The sequence below is a fragment of the Festucalex cinctus genome, chromosome 11 (genome assembly GCF_051991245.1).
Source record: "Festucalex cinctus isolate MCC-2025b chromosome 11, RoL_Fcin_1.0, whole genome shotgun sequence".
In the NCBI taxonomy this organism is placed as follows: domain Eukaryota; kingdom Metazoa; phylum Chordata; class Actinopteri; order Syngnathiformes; family Syngnathidae; genus Festucalex; species Festucalex cinctus.
The window spans coordinates 4167539-4190572 of NC_135421.1; the positions used below are offsets into that span (position 1 = coordinate 4167539).

The 23034-nt window shown below is 36.7% G+C and overlaps 1 protein-coding gene across 4 annotated transcripts in view; it reads right to left on the reverse strand.

The window, feature by feature from the left end:
* Positions 1–23034, reverse strand: part of LOC144030571 (homeobox protein PKNOX1-like) — a 248430-nt gene that overhangs the window by 97614 nt on the left and 127782 nt on the right. For 3 of the 4 annotated variants that reach the window (XM_077537002.1, XM_077537000.1, XM_077536999.1), the window contains exons 3-4: positions 18929–19059; positions 14950–15121 (exon numbers count right to left, since the gene is read on the reverse strand). In XM_077537002.1, the coding sequence (XP_077393128.1) occupies positions 14950–15121; positions 18929–19059 (303 nt within the window). The remainder of the gene's footprint in view (positions 1–14949; positions 15122–18928; positions 19060–23034) is intronic. The other variant, XM_077537001.1, reaches the window with a different exon arrangement.

Here is a 23034-nt window from a genome sequence, read left to right on the forward strand (position 1 = left end):
GTCAAGTCTTAAATCAGTCAGATGAAACGTGTAGGAGAAGTGGGCAAAAGTCTGCCCCCTGTGAATGTGCAAAAATTGTCAAAAATGGGACATTCAAAAATTCGTAGCTCACTTCCTGTTCATTTTAGCATATGGGTCCAAGAGACTTTTTTGTAGGTCTTGGGCTCCCTCATACACCTAAAAATATTCGTCGTTCTTGCTTAAACGTACAACCGGGGCTGCTTTGTTAAAAACTTCTAGGGGGCGCTATTGAGTCATTTTTGTAAAAATAGCACAATCAACAATAAAATATTGCTCATTTTACCAGGCCAGATGTGTGTGCCAAGTTTCATGAGTTTCTGTGCATGTTTAGACCCTCAAAACTGGCGTTGTCTTCTTGGCGAACAGCGCTTAGCCACACCCACAGCAATTCGCGAAAACTCACAAACTTCGTGTTGTGACATCATGAAGGCCGAAACCCTCATCTGAGCAAATATGAGGTAGGTCCAGTTAACGTGTTTGGAGAAAAACGTTGAAGACAATTCGTAAGAAAAAAAATTGCCACTAGGTGGTGCTATCGGTTAGATGAAATATAAGTCAGTAGATGTCTTTAGGGCTGGACTCTCATCAAATGTGTGAAATTTTGAGAAGATAGGATCATCTCGGTCAAGTTAATGCAGCTTTTATTTTCACGAAAAATCTTCAGACTTTGCGTCACCGTAGCGGCCACGCCCTTTGGCGAAAAGTTACAATATTCGGTGTGGGGCATGATGAACATCTTAAGCCTTTTCTGACCAATTTTCAAATGGATCCCTTCAACAAGCTCAGCACAGTAGCTAAAAACGTAAAGTATGACATTTATTGTAACCACTAGGTGGCGCTATATGTATAACTGAATTTTATCATATAGATGTTTTCAGGCCGTGACTATTACGTTGCCTGAGAAGTTTGAGATTTTTTGGAGCTTGAACATGGGAGTTATTAAGCATTTGCTCTTTCTGGACAAATGAAATTTTAAAGGCAATATTTGATGCCCCGCCCCCGTCATATAGTATTTCAAAAAGGCAAGATGTTTTGCCCAGTTGTTCTCTCAGGTCTTGAGATGATAAATGCCAAGTTTGAAGTCAATTGGATGAAAAATGTTTGCAAAGGGGGAAAAAGCATGACCACAGTGAATGTGCCAAAATAGGCCAAAATTGGACATAAAAAAATTCATAGCTCACTTCCTGTACATTTTAGCTACATGGTCCCAATAGACTTTTTTGTGCGTCTCGGGGTGCTACACGTGCCTGCCAATTTTTGTTGCTCTAGCTCAAACGTGCCGGGCTTGGTTTTTATTTTTCTACGCTAGGGGGCGCTATCGAGTCGCATTGTTATGACGACTTAATAATATCAAATTTTTCGCCGGGCCTGAGGAGTGTGCAAAGTTCGGTGAGTTTTCGTGAATGTTTAGGTACCCAAAATCGCGATCGTTTGCGGAGAATAAAGAAGAAGAAGAAGAAGAATAACTAGAGCTGCGAGCAGCTATAAAGGGCCCTCGCAGCCCGGGCCACGTTGGGGTCCTTGCACGTTGGGGTACTTGCACGTTGGGGTACTGGCACGTTGGGGTACTGGCACGTTGGAAGCAAAATTTCTTTGAAAATGGCATAATAAACGTTTACATGTAGAATATTTTTTTGCCAGTGTGTGTGTCAAGCTCAACGGGTTTTGGTGATTGTTAAGACCTGCAAAAATCAGCGTCCTTTTTTATTTTTAGGCAATGAGTTGCCCTGATTGGTATTTTTTTGTAAAAGTGTATATACACATCATCGCTCGTTGTACTCATTGCACAATGTTACTTTTATTGTCCAAAGGGGCAATCAAAAATGAATAAAACAAAATGGAAACGTACATACGTTTGGATCGGTGTGAAGCCAGTGAACAATTTGAGTGGTGGAAACTAAAAGAATATTCATAAATGACTTAGTCATCACACTTAGAATGAGTTTACATTTTTTTGTACAAAATACCGTATGTGGGTTTTTTTTTTTTTATATAAGCCTCGAGGGCTAGGTGGCGCTGTATTTATAACTGAATGTTGTCATCGAGATACCTTCAGGCCTTGATTAAAAGCATACATGTCAAGTGTGGGATTTTTTTTTGGAGCATGTACCGTGGAGTTATTAAGCATATCCTTCATTCACGATATTGCTTTTAATGTCCATAGAGGCTATCAAAAATAAATAAATATATATATATGTTTGGATAAGTCTGATGCCAGTGAACATTTTGAGTGGTGGAAACTAAAAGAATATTCATAAATGACTTAGTTATCACACTTAGAATGAGTTTACATTTTTTGTACAAAATACCGTATGTGGGGTATTTTTTTTTTCATGCCTCAAGGGCTAGGTGGCGCTGCATATATAACTGAATGTTGTCATAGAGATAACTTCAGGCCTTGACGATAAACATACATGTCAAGTTTGGGATTTTTTGGAGCATGTACCGGGGAGTTATCAAGCATATCCTTTTTCATTGCGAAACACACATTTTGATGCCCCGCCCTCATCATATAGTATTTCGAAAAGTCAAAATTTTTCCCCCTGTCGTTGGCTCAGGTCTTGACATGGTTCAGGCCAAGTCTTAACTCAGTCGGATGAAACGTGTAGGAGAAGTGGGCAAAAGTCTGCCCCCTGTGAATGTGCAAAAATCGTCAAAAATGGGACATTCAAAAATTCGTAGCTCACTTCCTGTTCATTTTAGCATATGGGTACAAGAGACTTTTTTGTAGGTCTTGAGCTCCCTCATACACCTAAAAATATTCGTCGTTCTTGCTTAAACGTACAACCGGGGCTGCTTCGTTAAAAATTTCGAGGGGGCGCTATTGAGTCATTTTTTTAAAAATAGCACAATCAACAATAAAATATTGCTCATTTTACCAGGCCAGATGTGTGTGCCAAGTTTCAGGAGTTTCTGTGCATGTTTAGACCCTCAAAACTGGCGTTGTTTTCTTGGCGAACAGCGCTTAGCCACGCCCACAGCAATTCGCGAAAACTCACAAACTTCGTGTTGTGACATCATGAAGGCCGAAACCCTCATCTGAGCAAATATGAGGTAGGTCCAGTTAACGTGTTTGGAGAAAAACGTAGAAGAAAATTCGTAAGAAAAAAAAATGCCACTAGGTGGCGCTATCAGTTAGATGAAATGTAAGTTAGTAGATGTCTTTAGAGCTGGACTCTCATCAAATGTGTGAAATTTTGAGAAGATAGGATCATCTCGGTCAGGTTAATGCAGCTTTTATTGTCACGAAAAATCTTCAGACTTTGCGTCACCGTAGCGGCCACGCCCTTTGGTGAAAAGTTACAATATTCGGTGTGGGGCATCATCAACATCTTAAGGCTTTTCTGACCAATTCTCAACTGGATCCCTTCAACGAGCTCAGCACAGTAGCTAAAAACGTAAAGTATGACATTTATTGTAACCACTAGATGGCGCTATATGTATAACTGAATTTTGTCATATAGATGTTTTCAGGCCGTGACTATTACGTTGCCTGAGAAGTTTGAGATTTTTTGGAGCTTGTACATGGGAGTTATTCAGCATTTGCTCTTTCTGGACAAATGGAATTTTAAAGGCAATATTTGATGCCCCGCCCCCGTCATATAGTATTTCGAAAAGGCAAGACTTTTTGCCCAGCTGTTCTCTTAGGTCTTGAGATGATAAATGCCAAGTTTGAAGTCAATGGGATGAAAAATGTTTGCATAGGGGGAAAAAGCATGACCACAGTGAATGTGCCAAAATAGGCCAAAATTGGACATTAAAAAATTCATAGCTCACTTCCTGAACATTTTAGCTACATGGTCCCAATAGACTTTTTTGTGCGTCTCGGGGTGCTACACGTGCCTGCCAATTTTCGTTGCTCTAGCTCAAACGTGCCGGGCTTGGTTTTTATTTTTCTATGCTAGGGGGCGCTATAGAGTCGCGTTGTTATAACGACTTCATAATATCAAATTTTTCGCCGGACCTGAGGAGTGTGCAAAGTTCGGTGAGTTTTCGTGAATATTTAGGTACCCAAAATTGCGATTGTTTGCGGAGAATAAAGAAGAAGAAGAATAACTAGAGCTGCGAGCAGCTATAAAGGGCCCTCGCAGCCCGGGCCACGTTGGAGTCCTTGCACGTTGGGGTACTTGCACGTTAGGGTACTGGCACGTTGGGGTACTGGCATATTGGAAGCAAAATTTCTTTGAAAATGGCATAATAAACGTTTACATGTAGAATATTTTTTTTGCCAGTGTGTGTCAAGCTCAACGGGTTTTGGGGATTGTTAAGACCTGCAAAAATCAGCGTCCTTTTTTATTTTTAGGCAATGAGTTGCCCTGATTGGTATTTTTTGTAAAAGTGTATATATACATCATCGCTCGTTGTACTCATTGCACAATGTTACTTTTATTGTCCAAAGGGGCAATCAAAAATGAATAAAACAAAATGCAAACGTACATACGTTTGGATCGGTGTGAAGCCAGTGAACAATTTGAGTGGTGGAAACTAAAAGAATATTCATAAATGACTTAGTCATCACACTTAGAATGAGTTTACATTTTTTGGACAAAATACCGTTTGTGTTTTTTTTTTTTATATATAAGCCTCAAGGGCTAGGTGGCGCTGTATTTATAACTGAATGTTGTCATCGAGATACCTTCAGGCCTTGATTATAAGCATACATGTCAAGTGTGGGATTTTTTTTGGAGCATGTACCGTGGAGTTATTAAGCATATCCTTCATTCACGATATTGCTTTTAATGTCCATAGAGGCTATCAAAAATAAATAAAAATATATATATGTTTGGATAAGTCTGATGCCAGTGAACATTTTGAGTGGTGGAAACTAAAAGAATATTCATAAATGACTTCGTTATCACACTTAGAATGAGTTTACATTTTTTGTACAAAATACCGTATGTGGGGTATTTTTTTTTCATGCCTCAAGGGCTAGGTGGCGCTGCATATATAACTGAATGTTGTCATATAGATAACTTCAGGCCTTGACGATAAACATACGTCAAGTTTGGGATTTTTTGGAGCATGTACCGGGGAGTTATCAAGCATATCCTTTTTCATTGCGAAACACAAATTTTGATGCCCCTCCCTCATCATATAGTATTTCGAAAAGTCAAAATTTTTCCCCCTGTCGTTGGCTCAGGTCTTGACATGGTCCAGGCCAAGTCTTAACTCAGTCGGATGAAACGTGTAGGAGAGGTGGGCAAAAGTCTGCCCCCTGTGAATGTGCAAAAATCGTCAAAAATGGGACATTCAAAAATTCGTAGCTCACTTCCTGTTCATTTTAGCATATGGGTACAAGAGACTTTTTTGTAGGTCTTGGGCTCCCTCATACACCTAAAAATATTTGTCGTTCTTGCTTAAACGTACAACCGGGGCTGCTTCGTTAAAAATTTCGAGGGGGCGCTATTGAGTCATTTTTGTAAAAATAGCACAATCAACAATAAAATATTGCTCATTTTACCAGGCCAGATGTGTGTGCCAAGTTTCAGGAGTTTCTGTGCATGTTTAGACCCTCAAAACTGGCGTTGTTTTCTTGGCGAACAGCGCTTAGCCACGCCCACAGCAAATCGCGAAAACTCACAAACTTCGTGTTGTGACATCATGAAGGCCGAAACCCTCATCTGAGCAAATATGAGGTAGGTCCAGTTAACGTGTTTGGAGAAAAACATAGAAGAAAATTCGTAAGAAAAAAAATTGCCACTAGGTGGCGCTATCAGTTAGATGAAATGTAAGTTAGTAGATGTCTTTAGAGCTGGACTCTCATCAAATGTGTGAAATTTTGAGAAGATAGGATCATATCGGTCAGGTTAATGCAGCTTTTATTGTCACGAAAAATCTTTAGACTTTGCGGCACCGTAGCGGCCACGCCCTTTGGCGAAAAGTTACAATATTCGGTGTGGGGCATGATCAACATCTTAAGGCTTTTCTGACCAATTTTCAACTGGATCCCTTCAACGAGCTCAGCACAGTAGCTAAAAACGTAAAGTATGACATTTATTGTAACCACTAGGTGGCGCTATATGTAGAACTGAATTTTGTCATATAGATGTTTTCAGGCCGTGACTATTACGTTGCCTGAGAAGTTTGAGATTTTTTGGAGCTTGTACATGGGAGTTATTAAGCATTTGCTCTTTCTGGACAAATGAAATTTTAAAGGCAATATTTGATGCCCCGCCCCCATCATATAGTATTTCGAAAAGGCAAGACTTTTTGCCCAGTTGTTCTCTCACGTCTTGAGATGATAAATGCCAAGTTTGAAGTTAATTGGATGAAAAATGTTTGCAGAGGGGGAAAAAGCATGACAACAGTGAATGTGCCAAAATAGGCCAAAATTGGACATAAAAAAATTCATAGCTCATTTCCTGTACATTTTAGCTACATGGTCCCAATAGACTTTTTTTGTGCATCTCGGGGTGCTACATGTGCCTGCCAATTTTCGTTGCTCTAGCTAAAACGTGCCGGGCTTGGTTTTTATTTTTCTACGCTAGGGGGCGCTATAGAGTTGCGTTGTTATAACGACTTCATAATATCAAATTTTTCGCCGGACCTGAGGAGTGTGCAAAGTTCGGTGAGTTTTCGTGAATGTTTAGGTACCCAAAATCGGGATCGTTTGCGGAGAATAAAGAATAATAATAATAATAATAATAATAATAATTTTTACAAAAACAATAGGGACCTCGCAGCGGTCGCTGCTCGGGCCCTAATAATAATAATAATAATAATAATAATAATAATTCGAACGAAAAACAATAGGGACCTCGCAGCGGTCGCTGCTCGGGCCCTAATAATAATAATAATAATAATAATAATAATAATAATAATAATTCGAACGAAAAACAATAGGGACCTCGCAGCGGTCGCTGCTCGGGCCCTAATAATAATAATTTTTACAAAAACAATAGGGACCTTGCAGCGGTCGCTGCTCGGGCCCTAATAATAATTTTTACAAAAACAATAGGGACCTCGCAGCGGTCGCTGCTCGGGCCCTAATAATAAACATTGCTGTAACAAAATCGGCAGTGTGGTGCCATGCCACAGGCACTCCTTTTCTTTGTGTAGAAGTAGTTTCCTTTTAATTCATTGGCAAGGAATATTTTGTATGCCATGAACGGGACGTTTAACACGCGGTGGCGTCGAGCCCACACCTTTTCTTTTCCTTTTGAATAAATGTTTACAAGTGGTTTTCAATTGCGCTTCCTTTTTTTTCCGCTGTGCCGTCCATGGCAACTCGGCTTCCGCGTATTACAGTGCACAGTCCACTGTTTCTTGGATGCTACACATTCAATCAATGGCGACCAAACTTTTGGAATCCGAGGGGGAAGATGATTTTGAGACAGAAGGGACGACAGAATACAGCGTTGTCCAGCCCGATGTGTTTGAGCCGATTTGTACGTCGGACTTTCTCAATGACGAGTACGAAGATGTGGAAAGTGTCACGGAGGAAGCCACAATACAGCAAGAGCGGATCAGAAATATAGACTGGTATGTTTGTGCACTTTTGTTTCTGTTCTGTATGTATTTGCTTAAGCAACCTCAACTTTCTGTAGCACTAAAGCGTGAAAGACGTCAACAGGCGGCTACGTTGTGCTAATGGGAATAATAGTAATGCGCCGGCTGTTCATGACATGTTAACGTGGCGACAACCTTTTGTTGCATTTTCCATTCATAAAAAAAATATCGGATGCACAGTACGAGACGTTTTCTTCCTTGCCGATTGACTTTTCATATCCACTGGTCACGTAGTCCCCCCCCCCTTTTGAAAGCTAAAGAAGCTCCCGTCACTCCCTTGACCATTAGTGCAACCAAATGCGACATGATAAACTGTTGTTGAACTGGAAAACAACTCAACACAAGCGCATACAATCGAACGCATTTTTTTTTAAACCACTCACACACGCACACACTGACTTCATGTAAGCCACATGCGGTCTCCCAGGCGGAGGAGCGAACCCCCGACAACCGGCACCGAAGGCACTGTGTACAGTATGTGTTTGATGTCCCGTGTCTACTGAAACATAATTTCCAGTAGTCCTAGCGGTAAGTAAAGCAACTTCGGAAACACTCGGAATTTGCCATTAAAACCTGATTTTTAGTCAAACTACGGTTCACAAATTGCTTGAAATGGTATATATGTATTACAAAACAAATTAACTATGATAATGTGAATTGTATTAAATGTGTGAAACCTGAACTTTAATTTTCTCGAAATGGTCCCAAACTCTGGACATTCTTTGTCTTTTGTTAGGGGAGTGACAGGAGTAATTTTTTTTACTCTGTCGTCCTCCATCGCACGGTAGAAATGGTGATCCATGCCTTTGTTACATCTCGGCTGGATTACTGTAATGCACTTTATTTTGGGATCAGCCAGTCCTCCCTGCAGCGTCTCCAGCTTGTCCAAAATGCTGCTGCTCATCTCCTTACTGGTGCTCGGAAGAGGGAACACATAACCCCTATCCTGGCCTCTCTTCACTGGCTGCCCATGAAATTTAGAACCCACTTTAAGATTCTTCTATTTGTTTTCAAATCTCTCAATGGTCTTGGCCCACCTTATCTCGCCGAGCTCTTGCACCACTACACACCTGCCCGGTGCCTCAGATCAGCAGACCAGACTCAATTGGAGGTACCGAGGGCTAAGCGGAGGCTTAGAGGAGATCGAGCCTTTGCTGTTGCCGGTCCCTCCCTTTGGAACGACCTTCCACTAAATATTAGGCAATCCCCCTCTTTATCCTCTTTTAAAACACGTCTTAAAACACATCTGTATTCTTTGGCTTTTGCCGCACCATGAGACTTCCCACTGAGCCATAGATGTCTATTAGACGTCTAGTCTAAAGTTTTAGACCGAAATTAGCCCGGCTATAATTGGTCTATATTTTAGCCCAAATCTAGATGATACAATTAATCAAGTAAATATTAACTATTGAACTTTAAAAATAATTGTAGGTTGTATAAATGATGGCAAAATGTTGAATTACTACGATTTAAACAGTAATTGATCAAAGTAAAGTGTAGTTCATATTTAGACTTTATTTAGATGTCTAAATGAGGTTCTCATTTCAACTCTATTTAGACCAAATCCAGACGATTACGGGGGTTTATATTTAGACCAGATTTAGACATCTAAATCAAGACCTCATATCAACTTCTCTTTATACCACATCTTGACAATGTAATTAAATACCTTATAATATCCCAAAAATAACCACACAACAGTTTGGGTATAAAATAAAATGCCGGTTCGCACGAATGGTGAGCGGCAGTCCCAAGCATGCAGATGGTCAACACTTCCTCCCCACTAGGTGGCAGCAACGTGCTTAAAAGAAGCTTACACTTCTGGTCAACACAAACAGAATGCCAACTGTAGTCGACTGTCCACGTCGGTTGCAAAACAAATACTTGCTTCTCGAAAACAGCTCGAAGAGCTCCTTATGTGTGAGTGCTCAGCGATACGTTATTGAAGTGTTATTTTGTTTTATAATGTTTAATTTATCTATCAGTCCGATTGTGAGTAAAACGATTGCATGCTACCAAGTTAGCTTAGTAGCTAACTTGTTAGCTTGCCGTTAGCTTGCCAGTTTATGCTATATACATGGTGTTAGTTTGTTCACAGTTAAGTTGCCAATTTGTGCTACAACGTGTTCGTTGTTTCATTTATAAATAATTTTGAAGATAAGTGCTTCCGGCACAAGGTGTTAGGGAGTTAGTTAGCTTTTTATTTCTTTTATGTTGGCTAGTTGCTACAATGTTTTAAATAAATATAAGGATTATGGATTATACATCAGCTGTTAAAGACCAAATGTGAAGTAATTTCATGAAATACCATATAGGGTCACAATAGAAGCATTGAAACACTGTCAAACAAATAAAGTATGAAAAAATAATTTATATGTTATATATTTGACGAAATAATCGCTTTTCCGAAGTTTGAGCTTGTCGGGCGACAAACCCGGAAGTGATACGTCACACCGGGAACAGCGATGGCAGCGCTCCATGCAGACGCTATAGAAAGCCACTCAAACGTCGATTCAGACAGCGATATCAGCGATAGTTTGAGCGAAAATGAGGAGAACCAAGTTTTTGAAGAGTTGGAGGAAGAGGAGGAGGTTGGTATTTTATACGTTGGACCTTACATGTACGAGCCAGATGCTAATCAGGATGCTGATAGTGCGCCCAGACGACCTGACATGGAATGGAGACAAGACTTGTCGAGATTACAAGATTGGTAAGATATATGTAGGCAGTGGTATTTTTTATTTTTTATTTGAAGATGCCAGCATTTGGGCATAATTTTATATTTTTGTCTGACGTTTTTTAAAAAAAATAAATAAATCGGACTTTATGTTCAAGCAGTTACTCAGTACTTGAGTATTCTTTTCAGCAATGTTTTTTTTTACTTGTACTTAAGAGATTTATCAATGACTATTTCTTACTTTTGTACATGATTCAGTCCACGTACTTGTATATTTTGAAACAAATGTTTTCATAAACAGAATTATTGACTGATTTCTGTTCATGGTGTCATCGCTCAGTATTTTACTATTTATTTATTTTTTTTACATTTCAGGTGTACTTGTGGTAATTGCCAGCAAATGCCTACAGCTGTAGAATGTGTTTGCTGCCATGAAATTCAAAAAGTAGTGACTGTACGTCTACAAGGAGAGGAACACTTCAATCAGGTACTGGACTGCATCACTGATCATCCTGGATTCAATGCTGTGTGCCTGGACCCATATGGATTACAGGTAGCATGGATGACCTACAAGCAACAGTACAGAGGCAAGGCATTTGATGGGCCACAGGATGCCAAGTATAGACATATTGCCTACAGACAATTTGTGCGCTGGTGCTGGAAGTTTCTTGGTCTGGACAACCGTGTTGTCCTTCCAGCATGTGCAGTGTCTTGTATCAGGGCACATTTTCCACCACCAGGAGAAGAGGAGTCAGCTTTATTCAAAGGGTTTCGTGTTTCACAGAGAAATGTTCCAGAACTGTGATTTGGACTAGTTACATCATAATAAAAATAAACAAATGAGGACAACTTAATACAAGGGATGTGATTCTTTATTTTCTGAGGAATCTCGTATGGTGCTCAGCAATAACATTTGATTTTTCCGGTCTGTTCACTGCTGCTGTAAGAAATTGTGGGTCGACGGCCACATCACCGGTTCTGTATTTGGAATGTCAATCAGTTTCATCACCTCTGAAAGGCAGTCATTCACATAGTCAGCAAAAAAAGAAAAAAAAAAATTGGGATGATAAATATTTGGGCGACATACATACTTACACTAAGTAATGCATCTGCCTGGAATTGTTTTTGTTTCATAACTTACCATAAGTTGCATCCACCAATATCTTTCTCAGAGAATAGCCACCACTCTTATATTTGGGATAAACGATGCAGTAGGAGTGTATTCCTTCCTTCGTCACTTTCTGTGGTCTCCCAGCATTTTCATTATAATGCATAGCAGCGAGAATGATTCTGGAATTGAACAAAAATTGCCTTATTAACAAATTGTCACATTGTGATGAAATAGCTTTATATCTCAAAGTTCTACATTTCATCCACATTATGTGGTGGCATAACTTCATCATCTTCGCTGTTAGAACAGGATTCATCCTGCAATAACTGACCCTCGTAATCAGCCATTTCTTGTTCAGAGGCAGCTGCAGAGGTGATAGCCTCAGCTACGGCTCGCTTCCTTTCTCGGTTAGCTGCTGCTGCACGCTGGGCAGGTGGATTTTGAATCTGCTGCTGGTCTTGTGGAGGCAAGTGAATTGTTGGGACAGCAGTTGCATTGAGCAATAACCTGCAGAAACATAAGGAGACACTAAAAATATGCTTCGCTCATAAAACCTATAAAACCAACCAGCATTTAAATATATAATTAAAAAAACATTTCATCTAACCCTGCCTTACCAAATATTTAATTATTTAATGACTCATAAAATGCAGTACGATTGACATATGATTGGCAGTTTTTCAAAAGGACGTGTTATGTTCTTTCATCAACAAAGCAATGCTGCCAACCTATTGAAATTTACTTCCAGAACAATTTGTCTCACTGCCATTATTACTCATCGTTGATATGAAAAGCACCGAGACGTTAGCTTTCGGTTAACGTCGCTAGCTTCTACTGTTCATTCCACAACTGTTGGAAGCTCTGCTTTGTCAAAGTCATCAGTGATCTATCCAAAAATTCCACGTGTTTTCAAAATAATTGTAATCACTTACTTTTTTGCAAATCCTTTATCATAAGCAGACTGGTTGAGGAAGCAGGCATCTTCGAAGTGTTTGTAACACAGAACACTCTTCGACGATGGCGTGAAATTCATTCGCTTCGCGCGAACGAAAGTTGTCCATTTACGTGCCCTGTTATCTTTTGGCCACTCGTACAACTTTTCTTTAGCTTGAGAACAATACATCGCCACACATCGTCGAGTCATCTTACCGAGTAGCAATGCAAACAATGCAGTTCAATGGCCGACTTCTCTCGCAACTTCCCGGTGTGACGTCATTTCCGAAAATTTCCGAAGATTGTCGAAGAAAAGCATTTTCGTTGTCAAGGGCGTTGCTATGGGTTAAACTAAGAACCTGAAAGGGTTGCGTTAAAAAAAACAACGACAATATGCTGACAATGGTTTAGCCATTGGTATTACTCAAAAACATGGTTGGCCAACCTTACTTCACATTTGGCCTTTAAGATGCTTCCCCTCCCAATAGTGAACCGTGGATCTTGTGTGATCGCAAGGAGTCAACATATCCAAAAGCACAGACAGAATGCCACATCATTTTTGTAAAAAGGGAAAGATTTGGTAATTGGAAAATGTTTAAAACTTTCAGCTAACATTTATTTCATTCTTCAAGAGCTAGGAAGAGAGTATACGAATGAAGAAAAGAAAGGAGGTCATAAGGATTAAACAAATATATTTATTATTATTATTTTTAAAGGTCAAATCCATAGTAATTAAAGTTATTCTGTTATTTTTATGTCTGTTTGTCTCAGAGTTTCAGACAAGAGATGTGGATACCCTGATTGCCATCCATCCAAGTCTTGGGGAGAAATCAAAGCTGAGAGTGGAAAGTTGCCCATGAAAACTCTGGAGACTTTTAACATGATGTTCTGGGAAATTAGAAATTGTGTATTTTTTTCTTCTGTGTTTTAATTTATGCATCCCAGGCACTGATCTGTAAACATGACTGTATAGCCCACACACCCCCATGCAAGCCGTTGAAGCCACAGGATGGCCTTTTTCTTTTATGGCTCAGTTCCTTAGACCCCCAATATTATATTTGAAAGAGACCTCTTTTGTTGAATTACAGTTATAATTCTTAAATTAAAAAATACAGGTTTCCTCCAGTAAACATCATGAAGCATATAATTTATACATGTATTTAAGGCAAGTTGTGAAATGTCTGAAGTCTTCTTATGTTTAACAAATTTAAAATAAATCACGTTTCTATAAGTACTGTCTCAAATGTCTAATTTTGATACTGTAAATGTATAGGATCGTATGCCGAGAAATGTTTCTTGGATGTAATAATATGGTGACCTCGTGACTTCAAAATGTATGTATACAGATCAGTGCTCCCAGGCAGGTGGTGTCTAAAAAAAAATTCTGATTGTTTTTATTTTTAAACTATTTTGGAAATTTTGTTTATTAGACTTTGAGCCACATTTCCACATTATGAAAACAAATATGCATAACATATCAGTAATATTGTATAGTTTTATTGTAATATGTTTAATAATGTGTAAATAAATCAAATATATATTGGTTTCACATTCAAATGTTTGTGATGGTTGGATGTTTGAAAAAAAAAAAAATGCATTTATATTTAAATAGGATAGTTTGGTTAATGTTATCCAGTAGTAAAATAAGCATCACATTGGTGTTACTGAAACCTAATTAAAAGGTCCAAAAACACATGATGTGAATCGTCATAACATCCTGGAACTACATCAAGGTAAGGATCGCAGGTTAAATTTGGTCTTTTTTTTTTTTTTTTTAAAGACAACCTGATTTAACATTCATTTTTGACAGCTTTACTTTTAATATTGGTTCGTTGTGAATAATATGTTTAACAGACATTTATATGTCTAATGGAGTTTAACTTTGGTATAAAAGTGAACATGTAGCAAACGTCTACATTTAATATATTACACGAGAGGTCTAGGCGTAGATGTCTAATAGACGTCTAAAAAAAACTTTCATTTTTAGACCATTTGTAGACCTTTTTTAGCCGTCTAAAAGACGTCTAAGCTTAGATGTCTAATAGACGTCTTGATATAGACGTCTAAAAAACTTTCACTTTTAGACCATTTGTAGTTTTTAGCCGAGACGTCTAAGCACCATTTAGACATCTATTAGACATCTTTTAGACCGAAAAATGCTTGGTGGGTTGTTCCTGGTGTTTTGTGGTGTGTTTGAGTTTGATGTTTAGTCTACTTATTTATGTATTTATTTATATCTTTATTCACTACTTTTTATTTATTTACTGATGAAAAATGTATTTACTTGTAAAAAGAAAAAAAACAACAACTTGTATTCGCACTTCAAAATGTTTGTTTTGTTCTTGTTTACTGCAAAACTGATATTTATGTTTATGTACAGCACTTTGTATACAGCAATGCCTGTTCTTAAAGCGCTTTATAAATAAAGTTGAGTTGAGTTGAGGTAGTTAGCAACACACTGTGCGTAGGCAAAAAAGGTCCATGTGAAACATGGACGGCGGTGGCGCAAACATTGTTCCGGGCGGAGCGTCGGCTTAAATTTTTTCCAGTCGACCTATTTTTAAAGTCGACCTTGGTTGACTTTTTTTCCCAGCCCGAATTTACATTCAACTTGCCAGACTAAAACATAGAAAGGTTTGAAGCCAAATAGACAATACAGTGCTGGGTTATCATTGGTCGTCATAGGATGTAAGCTCACCAAGTTGTCGAGTTCTGGGTCTTCACTGAAAAAGGGCTTTCCGTCCTTCTCCTGAGAGCGGACAAAATTCTCAATGTCCACATCAAAACTTGCAGAGGTGATGCAATCAGAACTGAGAGTGGACAGCTCACACTTCTCAAACAACAGAGCCAACAAAGGGAACAACGGATGTCTGCAAAAGAGAAATAAATGGGTAATTTTCCCATGATTTGATCAATAACAGGAAAGACATACCTCACTGAATTTCTTTGTGAAATGTGTGTGTGTATATATATATATATATATATATATATATATATATATATATATATATATATACATATATATATATATATATATATTAGGGGTGTTAAAAAAAATCGATTCGGCGATATATCGCGATACTACATCGCGCGATTCTCGAATCGATTCAATAATCGGCAGAATCGATTTTTTTTTTTTTTTTTTTTTTTTTTTTTAGGATTCACACCTTGAGCATGGAAGAATGTTATATGAACGGAACATTAAGCCTTAATATTTTATTTTAATGCTGTTTAAACATGAAACAGATTACAACCTCTATAAGACTGAAATTTCAGATAAATAAATAATACATTTTCATATAAATCTTACACTCTACAAGCTTACTGATTAGTATTTTCTAAATTTGAATGAAAAAAATCGCAACAATCGACTTATAAATTCGTATCGGGATTAATCGGTATCGAATCGAATCGTGACCTGTGAATCGTGATACGAATCGAATCGTCAGGTACTAGGCAATTCACACCCCTAATATATATATATATATATATATATATATATATATATATATATATATATATATATATATATATATATATATGGGTATATATATATATATATATATATATATATATGGGTATATATATATATGGGTATATATATATATATATATATATATATGGGTATATATATATATATATATATATATATATATATATGGGTATATATATATATGGGTATATATATATATATATATATATTAGGGGTGTGAATTGCCTAGTACCTGACGACTCGATTCGTATCACGATTCACAGGTCACGATTAGATTCGATACCGATTAATCACGATACGAATTTATAAGTCGATTGTTGCGATTTTTTTTCATTCAAATTTAGAAAAATACTAATCAGTAAGCTTGTAGAGTGTAAGATTTATATGAAAATGTATTATTTATTTATCTGAAATTTCAGTCTTATAGAGGTTGTAATCTGTTTCATGTTTGAACAAAATAAAATATTAAGGCTTAATGTTCCGTTCATATAACATTCTTCCATGCTCAAGGTGTGAATCCTAACCCGAAGTCAGACGTTTTGTTGAATATTTTTCCATTAAAAAAGTTTAAAAATCGATTCCACACACACACAAAAAAAAAAAAAAAAAAAAAAAAAAAAAGGCAATGATGATAAGACGTTGAATCGGTAAGACTACCGAATGAACAATTCTGAGCTCTTAAAAAAAAAACACGTTTTTTTTTATTGAATCGATTCGAGAATCGCGCGATGTAGTATCGCGATATATCGCCGAATCGATTTTTTTAACACCCCTAATATATATATATATATATATATATATATATATATATATATATGGGTATATATATATTTATATATATATATATATCTATATATCTATATATATATATATATATATATATATATATGGGTATAAATATATATATTATATATATATATATATATATATATATATATATATATATATATATATATATATGATACGTGTACAGTGTAAATGATCACATAAATTTGTAAAATGTTGTTGGATTAGATTCGCAAATGTATTTATTTTATTTTGAATGCCCCTGGCCCGGATGTTGTTTAGCTGGGCGGATGTTGTTGCACGGCGCGCGCCATTCAGTGCAGAGGTAGAGACGAGAGCAGGAGGAGATACAAGCGAGAGCAACTCGATCGACAAGAAGAAATAATAAAAAATCATTCTACAACTGGTCAAGGGCGCACACGGTAAATAATTTTTGTACTTGAAGAGCATTATATTAAACGGTTGTAATTAGAAATGCTAATTCGTTTAGTAAAAGTTAATTCGTTACACATTGTATTTAGGCTAGGAAATTTAAGCTTAGCAATTGAGACATTATCACATGCTGGATCAGCTGTAAACAAAAGGTTTGCACTACAAAAGATTTTCTCTTTATTTCACAAAAGAGCTTTAATTTCATATTTGGTTAATACTGACAGTATTTGCTATTATTGTGTCTACAATAGGAATGTATATGTTGCTAGATGTTTTGTAACAAGTTGCATATTTGACTTTTGTAAGAGCATGTATATTTATTACATTTAGTACTTTATTGCAGTTATTGATATCATTTTCATTTTGTCCTTTTAGTTTTCACGGTGTGGCGTGGTGTTCAGTGACTGTGTGTCTAAAACTGTTTGGAGAATAAAAACACACAAAACATCAGTATGAAGCGTGGATGATTGACCAGGGTGTAGCTACATACAGTACTTCAATTATTGGTAGTTATTCAGCTGTCCTGCCAATTAAAGACAAAAAGCAAATAATAATAATAATAATAATAATAATAATACAGTACTTTACTTTAATAAAAGGTAACTGGGAAAAAAACTATTCTACAGTAATAGTTTTCAAAATATACCAAAATGTCTTTGCCATTATGTGTCCCAAATGAAGTTTCATGCTGTGTAACAGTTTTTCTGAAGATGCTATTTATTTATTTAGTTTTAATTTTGGGCCTTTTCCATGAAAACTAACACAAATGCACCTTATATCACTTTTCCATGAACCCCTAACAGCCTCACACCTCACCACACCGCATGGTCTCCTACGTGTTTCCATTACAACAAGCGCAGGGCGAGATAGAATGGAGGACTAAAATGCCAACATGAAAAATGAATAAATAAATAAGTAAATAAATAAATAAATACAGATATAAAAAAAAACTATAATTAACTCTTTGACCGCCAATGCATGCCGCCATAAACGTTAAATGATGTCAACTACGTTTTTTTTTTTTTTTAAATAAATCAATGTGTAAGTGCAGCACTTCCTGGTCAATGGGTGGTGGAATCAAAAACAGCCACTAACTATGGCCAGCAGATGGAAGCATTGCATCTCTTTTCAATGGGCTGCCGGTGTATGAAATTATAATGAAACGTGATGGAATCTGATGAAATCTGTTGAAATAGAACGTTTTCAAGGATGACCTGAATAATCAAAAACCTTTGTTACATTAAACCTTTTTCACAGAGCGTCACGAAATGAAAAAAAATACTGTCAAAGTCACTGTTGTGGGGAAAATGTATCTTCACAAAAACTTGTTTTCTCCTAGCTTTTCAATTTTCGCTCAATGTCACTCAAATACCTATTTTCAAATTACTAAAGAACAGAATAAAAGTCGAAACATACTTTTTTTTTTTTCTTATGAAAGAATGAAATGCGGTCTTTCATGTGGTACGTACCTTGCACATGTACTAAAAGCACACAATATTATGTTTCCCTTGAAAGATGAGTTAAAATGCTCAAAAATTGGCTGGCACTGGGGGTTGTTTTTTGAAAAGCGGCAGTAAAAGAGTTAAGAAAAACGCACGCGCACACACACAAAAAACACACATCCTTGTACATATGTCTTTGTGAGGACACCCATTGACATAATGCGTTTCCTAGACCCTTACCCTAAACCCAACCATCAAAAATGATTGCCTAACCCTAACCCTAACCCCAACCATAACCCAATTCAAACCTAAACTCTAAAACCAAGTCTTGACCTTCAAAAAGAGGTCTTGAGAAGTGAGGACCGGCCAAAATGTCCTCACCTCACAAAAATATCCTCATTCTGTTGGTTATAGACATATTTTGGTCCTCACAATATAGTATGTACAAGAATACACGCACACGCATGCACACAAAAAAAAAAAAAAAAAAAAAAAAAAACATAAAAAAACGGACATGGTTGTACCGATATATGGAGGCTTTGTCCACGTCCATGGGCGTCTGTGGATCTGTGAGTGTCGGGCTGGGTGCCTCTGCTAACATCACTTCAAACTTCTCTTCTGAATCACTCTCTACCTTGGCTACACCTTGCATCTGCTAAAGATAAAAAATAAAGCATTCCTATTTATATCACAGCAAAAAGACAGCAACATAGTACACAATAAATCAGAAAATAAAGGTTTGAGCTAGTGTCATGATCACATCATGTGGAGGACCAAGAGCCAAAGGGCATAAAGAGAGCCTTGCTAAACCAGAAGCACCACCAAGTTCACAATGACACCATCTGACTACTACTTTCCTAAACATTGAGACCAAACAGTTCAGCTTTATTTTGAAATCTGCATCTAGGCTGGATTTACCCTGCAAGTCATGTGCACTATTTCTATTTTTAGTGTATCGCTGGCATCAGGCCAAAACCTGACAAACAAAATATTCACTTTTCTGGAGACCCCAAAAAGATAGACATATAGATATAGACGTATTTGTTCAATAATTAACGTTGCATCATCAAAGACAGCAAGTCATTTTGAACACTTTATTTAGAGTAGTCAATAATGTGTAAAAAAAAATAAAAATAAAATAAAAATAATAATAAATAAATAAATAATAATAATAATAATAATAATAATAATAATAATAATACCCACACGTGGATAGATTTTTGGGAAAAAAAAAACAATTACCAAATTGTGACTTATGAGGTTTTGACCCGACACCACCGATACGCAGATTTCAAGTGACACATCTGTAAATTCACAAACACATGAAACGATCATAGAGGGATGCTCAAATTTGCAAGCACCAATCATTCTCAAGAATTGATTTTCTCCTTACAAATAATTCTATTGTTGATAAAACTGCTATAAAAATACATTCTATAATTATAAGTGATCATGCACCAGTCTCCCTCACTCTACAAATTGACTATACCACCCCCGATATGGCGTTTTAACATCTCACTACTGAAAGACGTAGAGTTTGATAAAATTATAAGAAGGGAATGGGCAGATTTTTGGAAATAAATGACTCTCCAAATATATCTCCATCTCTTCTCTGGGAAGCAGGGAAAGCTGTAATTAGAGGGAAAATTATATCATATTCAACTTACAAAAAGAAACAGGATCAAAAATTTGAAAAATACTTGGAAGATAAAATTAAACAACTAACGGATGAATATGCAACAAACCCAAATAATCAAACATGGACGGAATTACAAAATATAAAAATACAGTTAGATAACATGTTATCTAAAAAGACAGAGTTTATAATACAACAATTGAGATACAATAACGTTGAACATAATAATAAATCAGGTAAATTTCTGGCAAATCAACTTCAACGGAATTGGGAAAAATCTCTTATAACGGCTATTAAAGGTATAAACGGTGAGTGCACACAATCACCAGAAGAAATTAACCATATTTTCTATAACTATTATCGAAATCTATACTCAGAAATTAATAGACCTAACCCTGAATATATTGAGGTATTCCTTAATAGCTTAAATATACCTCAGTTGTCTACTGAACATAAAGATACTCTAGATGCCCCGCTTACTATTGATGAGTTGTATAGTGCTTTAGACAGTATGCCTAATGGCAGAGCACCTGGTCCAGACAGTTATCCGGCTATTTTTTTTTAAACATTTCTGGTCACTGTTTGCTCCATTATTTCTAAGAGTAGTAACTGAAATTAAAAGTAAGGGTGATATACGTCAAGATATGAATATAGCAGCAATTAAACTTTTATTAAAGCCAGAAAAAGACCCCACCCTCCCGTCAAGTTACCGACCGATATCACTAATTAATACTGATATTAAAATTATCGGTAAGGCCTTGGCATCTAGACTAGAGACAGTAATCTCGACAATTATTCATAGCGATCAAACAGGTTTTATTAAAGGTCGTCATTCCACTAATAATATTAGGAGGCTCTTTAACTTAATTAGTATGTCACAGCGGTATGATAAAAAGGCAGTTGTTATTTCGCTGGATGCAGAAAAAGCCTTCGATAAAGTTAACTGGTCCTTCCTCTTTGCCGTCTTAAATAAATTCGGCTTCGGGGAGTCATTCATTCAATGGGTCTCAATATTATATGATTCTCCTAAAGCTACAGTTACTACTAATGGGATTACATCACAGAGTTTTACTCTACAAAGAGGAACAAGACAAGGGTGCCCAATGTCTCCTTTATTATTTGCTATATTTATTGAGCCGCTTGCATTAGCTATACGTCAGGATAGACGGATCCAAGGAATCCACTCCGGGACAATAGAACATAAAATGAATCTATATGCCGATGATATATTACTCTATTTAGAAGAACCTGCTATCTCGTTAGGGGAAGCATTTTACTTAATAATTAAATCCTCTCACTTATCAGATTACTCTATTAACTGGACAAAATCAACATTATTACCTATTACAGAAAATTCATGGAACCCCACAAGTCAGGATCCACACTACTCCTTTCCTCCAGGTAATTTAAAATACTTAGGTGTTGAAATTTCACCTAAGTTAACTGAATTAACTTCTTTAAATTTTTTACCATTATTGGATAGCATCCATAGTGACCTGGAGCGTTGGAATAATCTTCCTATCTCTTTATTAGGACGGATAGCTACTATAAAAATGAAAGTTTTACCAAAGATAAATTATTTATTTTCATTGATTCCATTTAAACCTACGTCTAACTGGTTCCAATTGCTGGACTCTGCTATCACAAAATTCTATTGGAATAAAAAAAAAAAAAAAAGCAAAAATTAGTCTATCTACTCTTCAGGAAAGTAAATCTAAAGGAGGTTTAGAGGCACCAAACTTTATGTACTACTATATAGCTAATCAACTACAATATCTTGTGCTATGGACATAACCCAACAGAGATACTGTTGGTTGGAACTGGAGCAGAAGGATTGTAATAACCTTAGACTCTTAGATTTACTCTTTATTACAAAATCGATAAAACGACATAATTGCTTTAAAAACCCAATGATAGCCGCCACCCTGACTGCCTGGTGGAAGCCATTAGAAATGACAAACTCCCAATTGGCGCCCCGTGGACTTTCTCCCATTTGGCATAACCCCGACTTTCAACTCAATAATCAGTTGTTCCATTTAAGCTTATGGGAGAAGAAAGGAATTACACACCTTCATCATCTTTTCTCAGATAATAAGTTTATATCGTATACAAACTTGGTCCAAAAATATGAAATAAAAATAGGAAATTTCTTACATTATCTGCAAGTTAAAAATATGTTCAAGAAACAAATCCCAACACTTCAGGATACACTCCAACTGCCTGTCTTACCTAAAGATATTATAAAGCTTTCTCCAACAACAACAAAAATAACTATCAAAAATATATAAGCTAATTTTATACACAGATAAAATGTATTTTCCGACTTTAAAATGGCAAAAAGACTTGTAGATAGTTCCGGAACCAGACTTTTGGACCCAAATCTGTGAAAATGCATTTAAAATGACAAAACATACAAATTTGCAACTTATCCAATATAAGACACTTCATAGAACATATACTACGCAATATATGATGAAAAAAATGGGACTCTCTGACTCCGACATTTGTCTCCAGTGCTCACAAAACACTGCCGATACTTATCTTCATGCTTTATGGTCATGTACTCCAGTGCTGTATTTCTGGACTAAAGTCTTGGAAAAGCTCTCTGATACATCAAACTGTAGGCTTCCTTTATCTCCAAGATTGTGTTTACAAGGTGACTTAACAATAACTGAGCAACCATGTAAACAATCTACACTTATAGCTCTTATTGCTAAAAAAAACAAAAACAATCCTTGTCAATTGGAAAAATAAACAATCTCTAAATAATCGACCACTGGTTAAACCTACATCCGCCGGGTTGGAGGAGGCCCCGCTGGTCGCTCCTCTTACTCACTTCACTAGTTTTGCACTATACACTTTGTAAATATTAGGGGTGGGAACCTCTGGGTACCTCACGATATGATACGAGGCTCACGATAACGATTATCTCGCAATATGACGATACTGCGATTATCGAGATATTGGTCAGGAAATAAGTCCGCGATAATCACG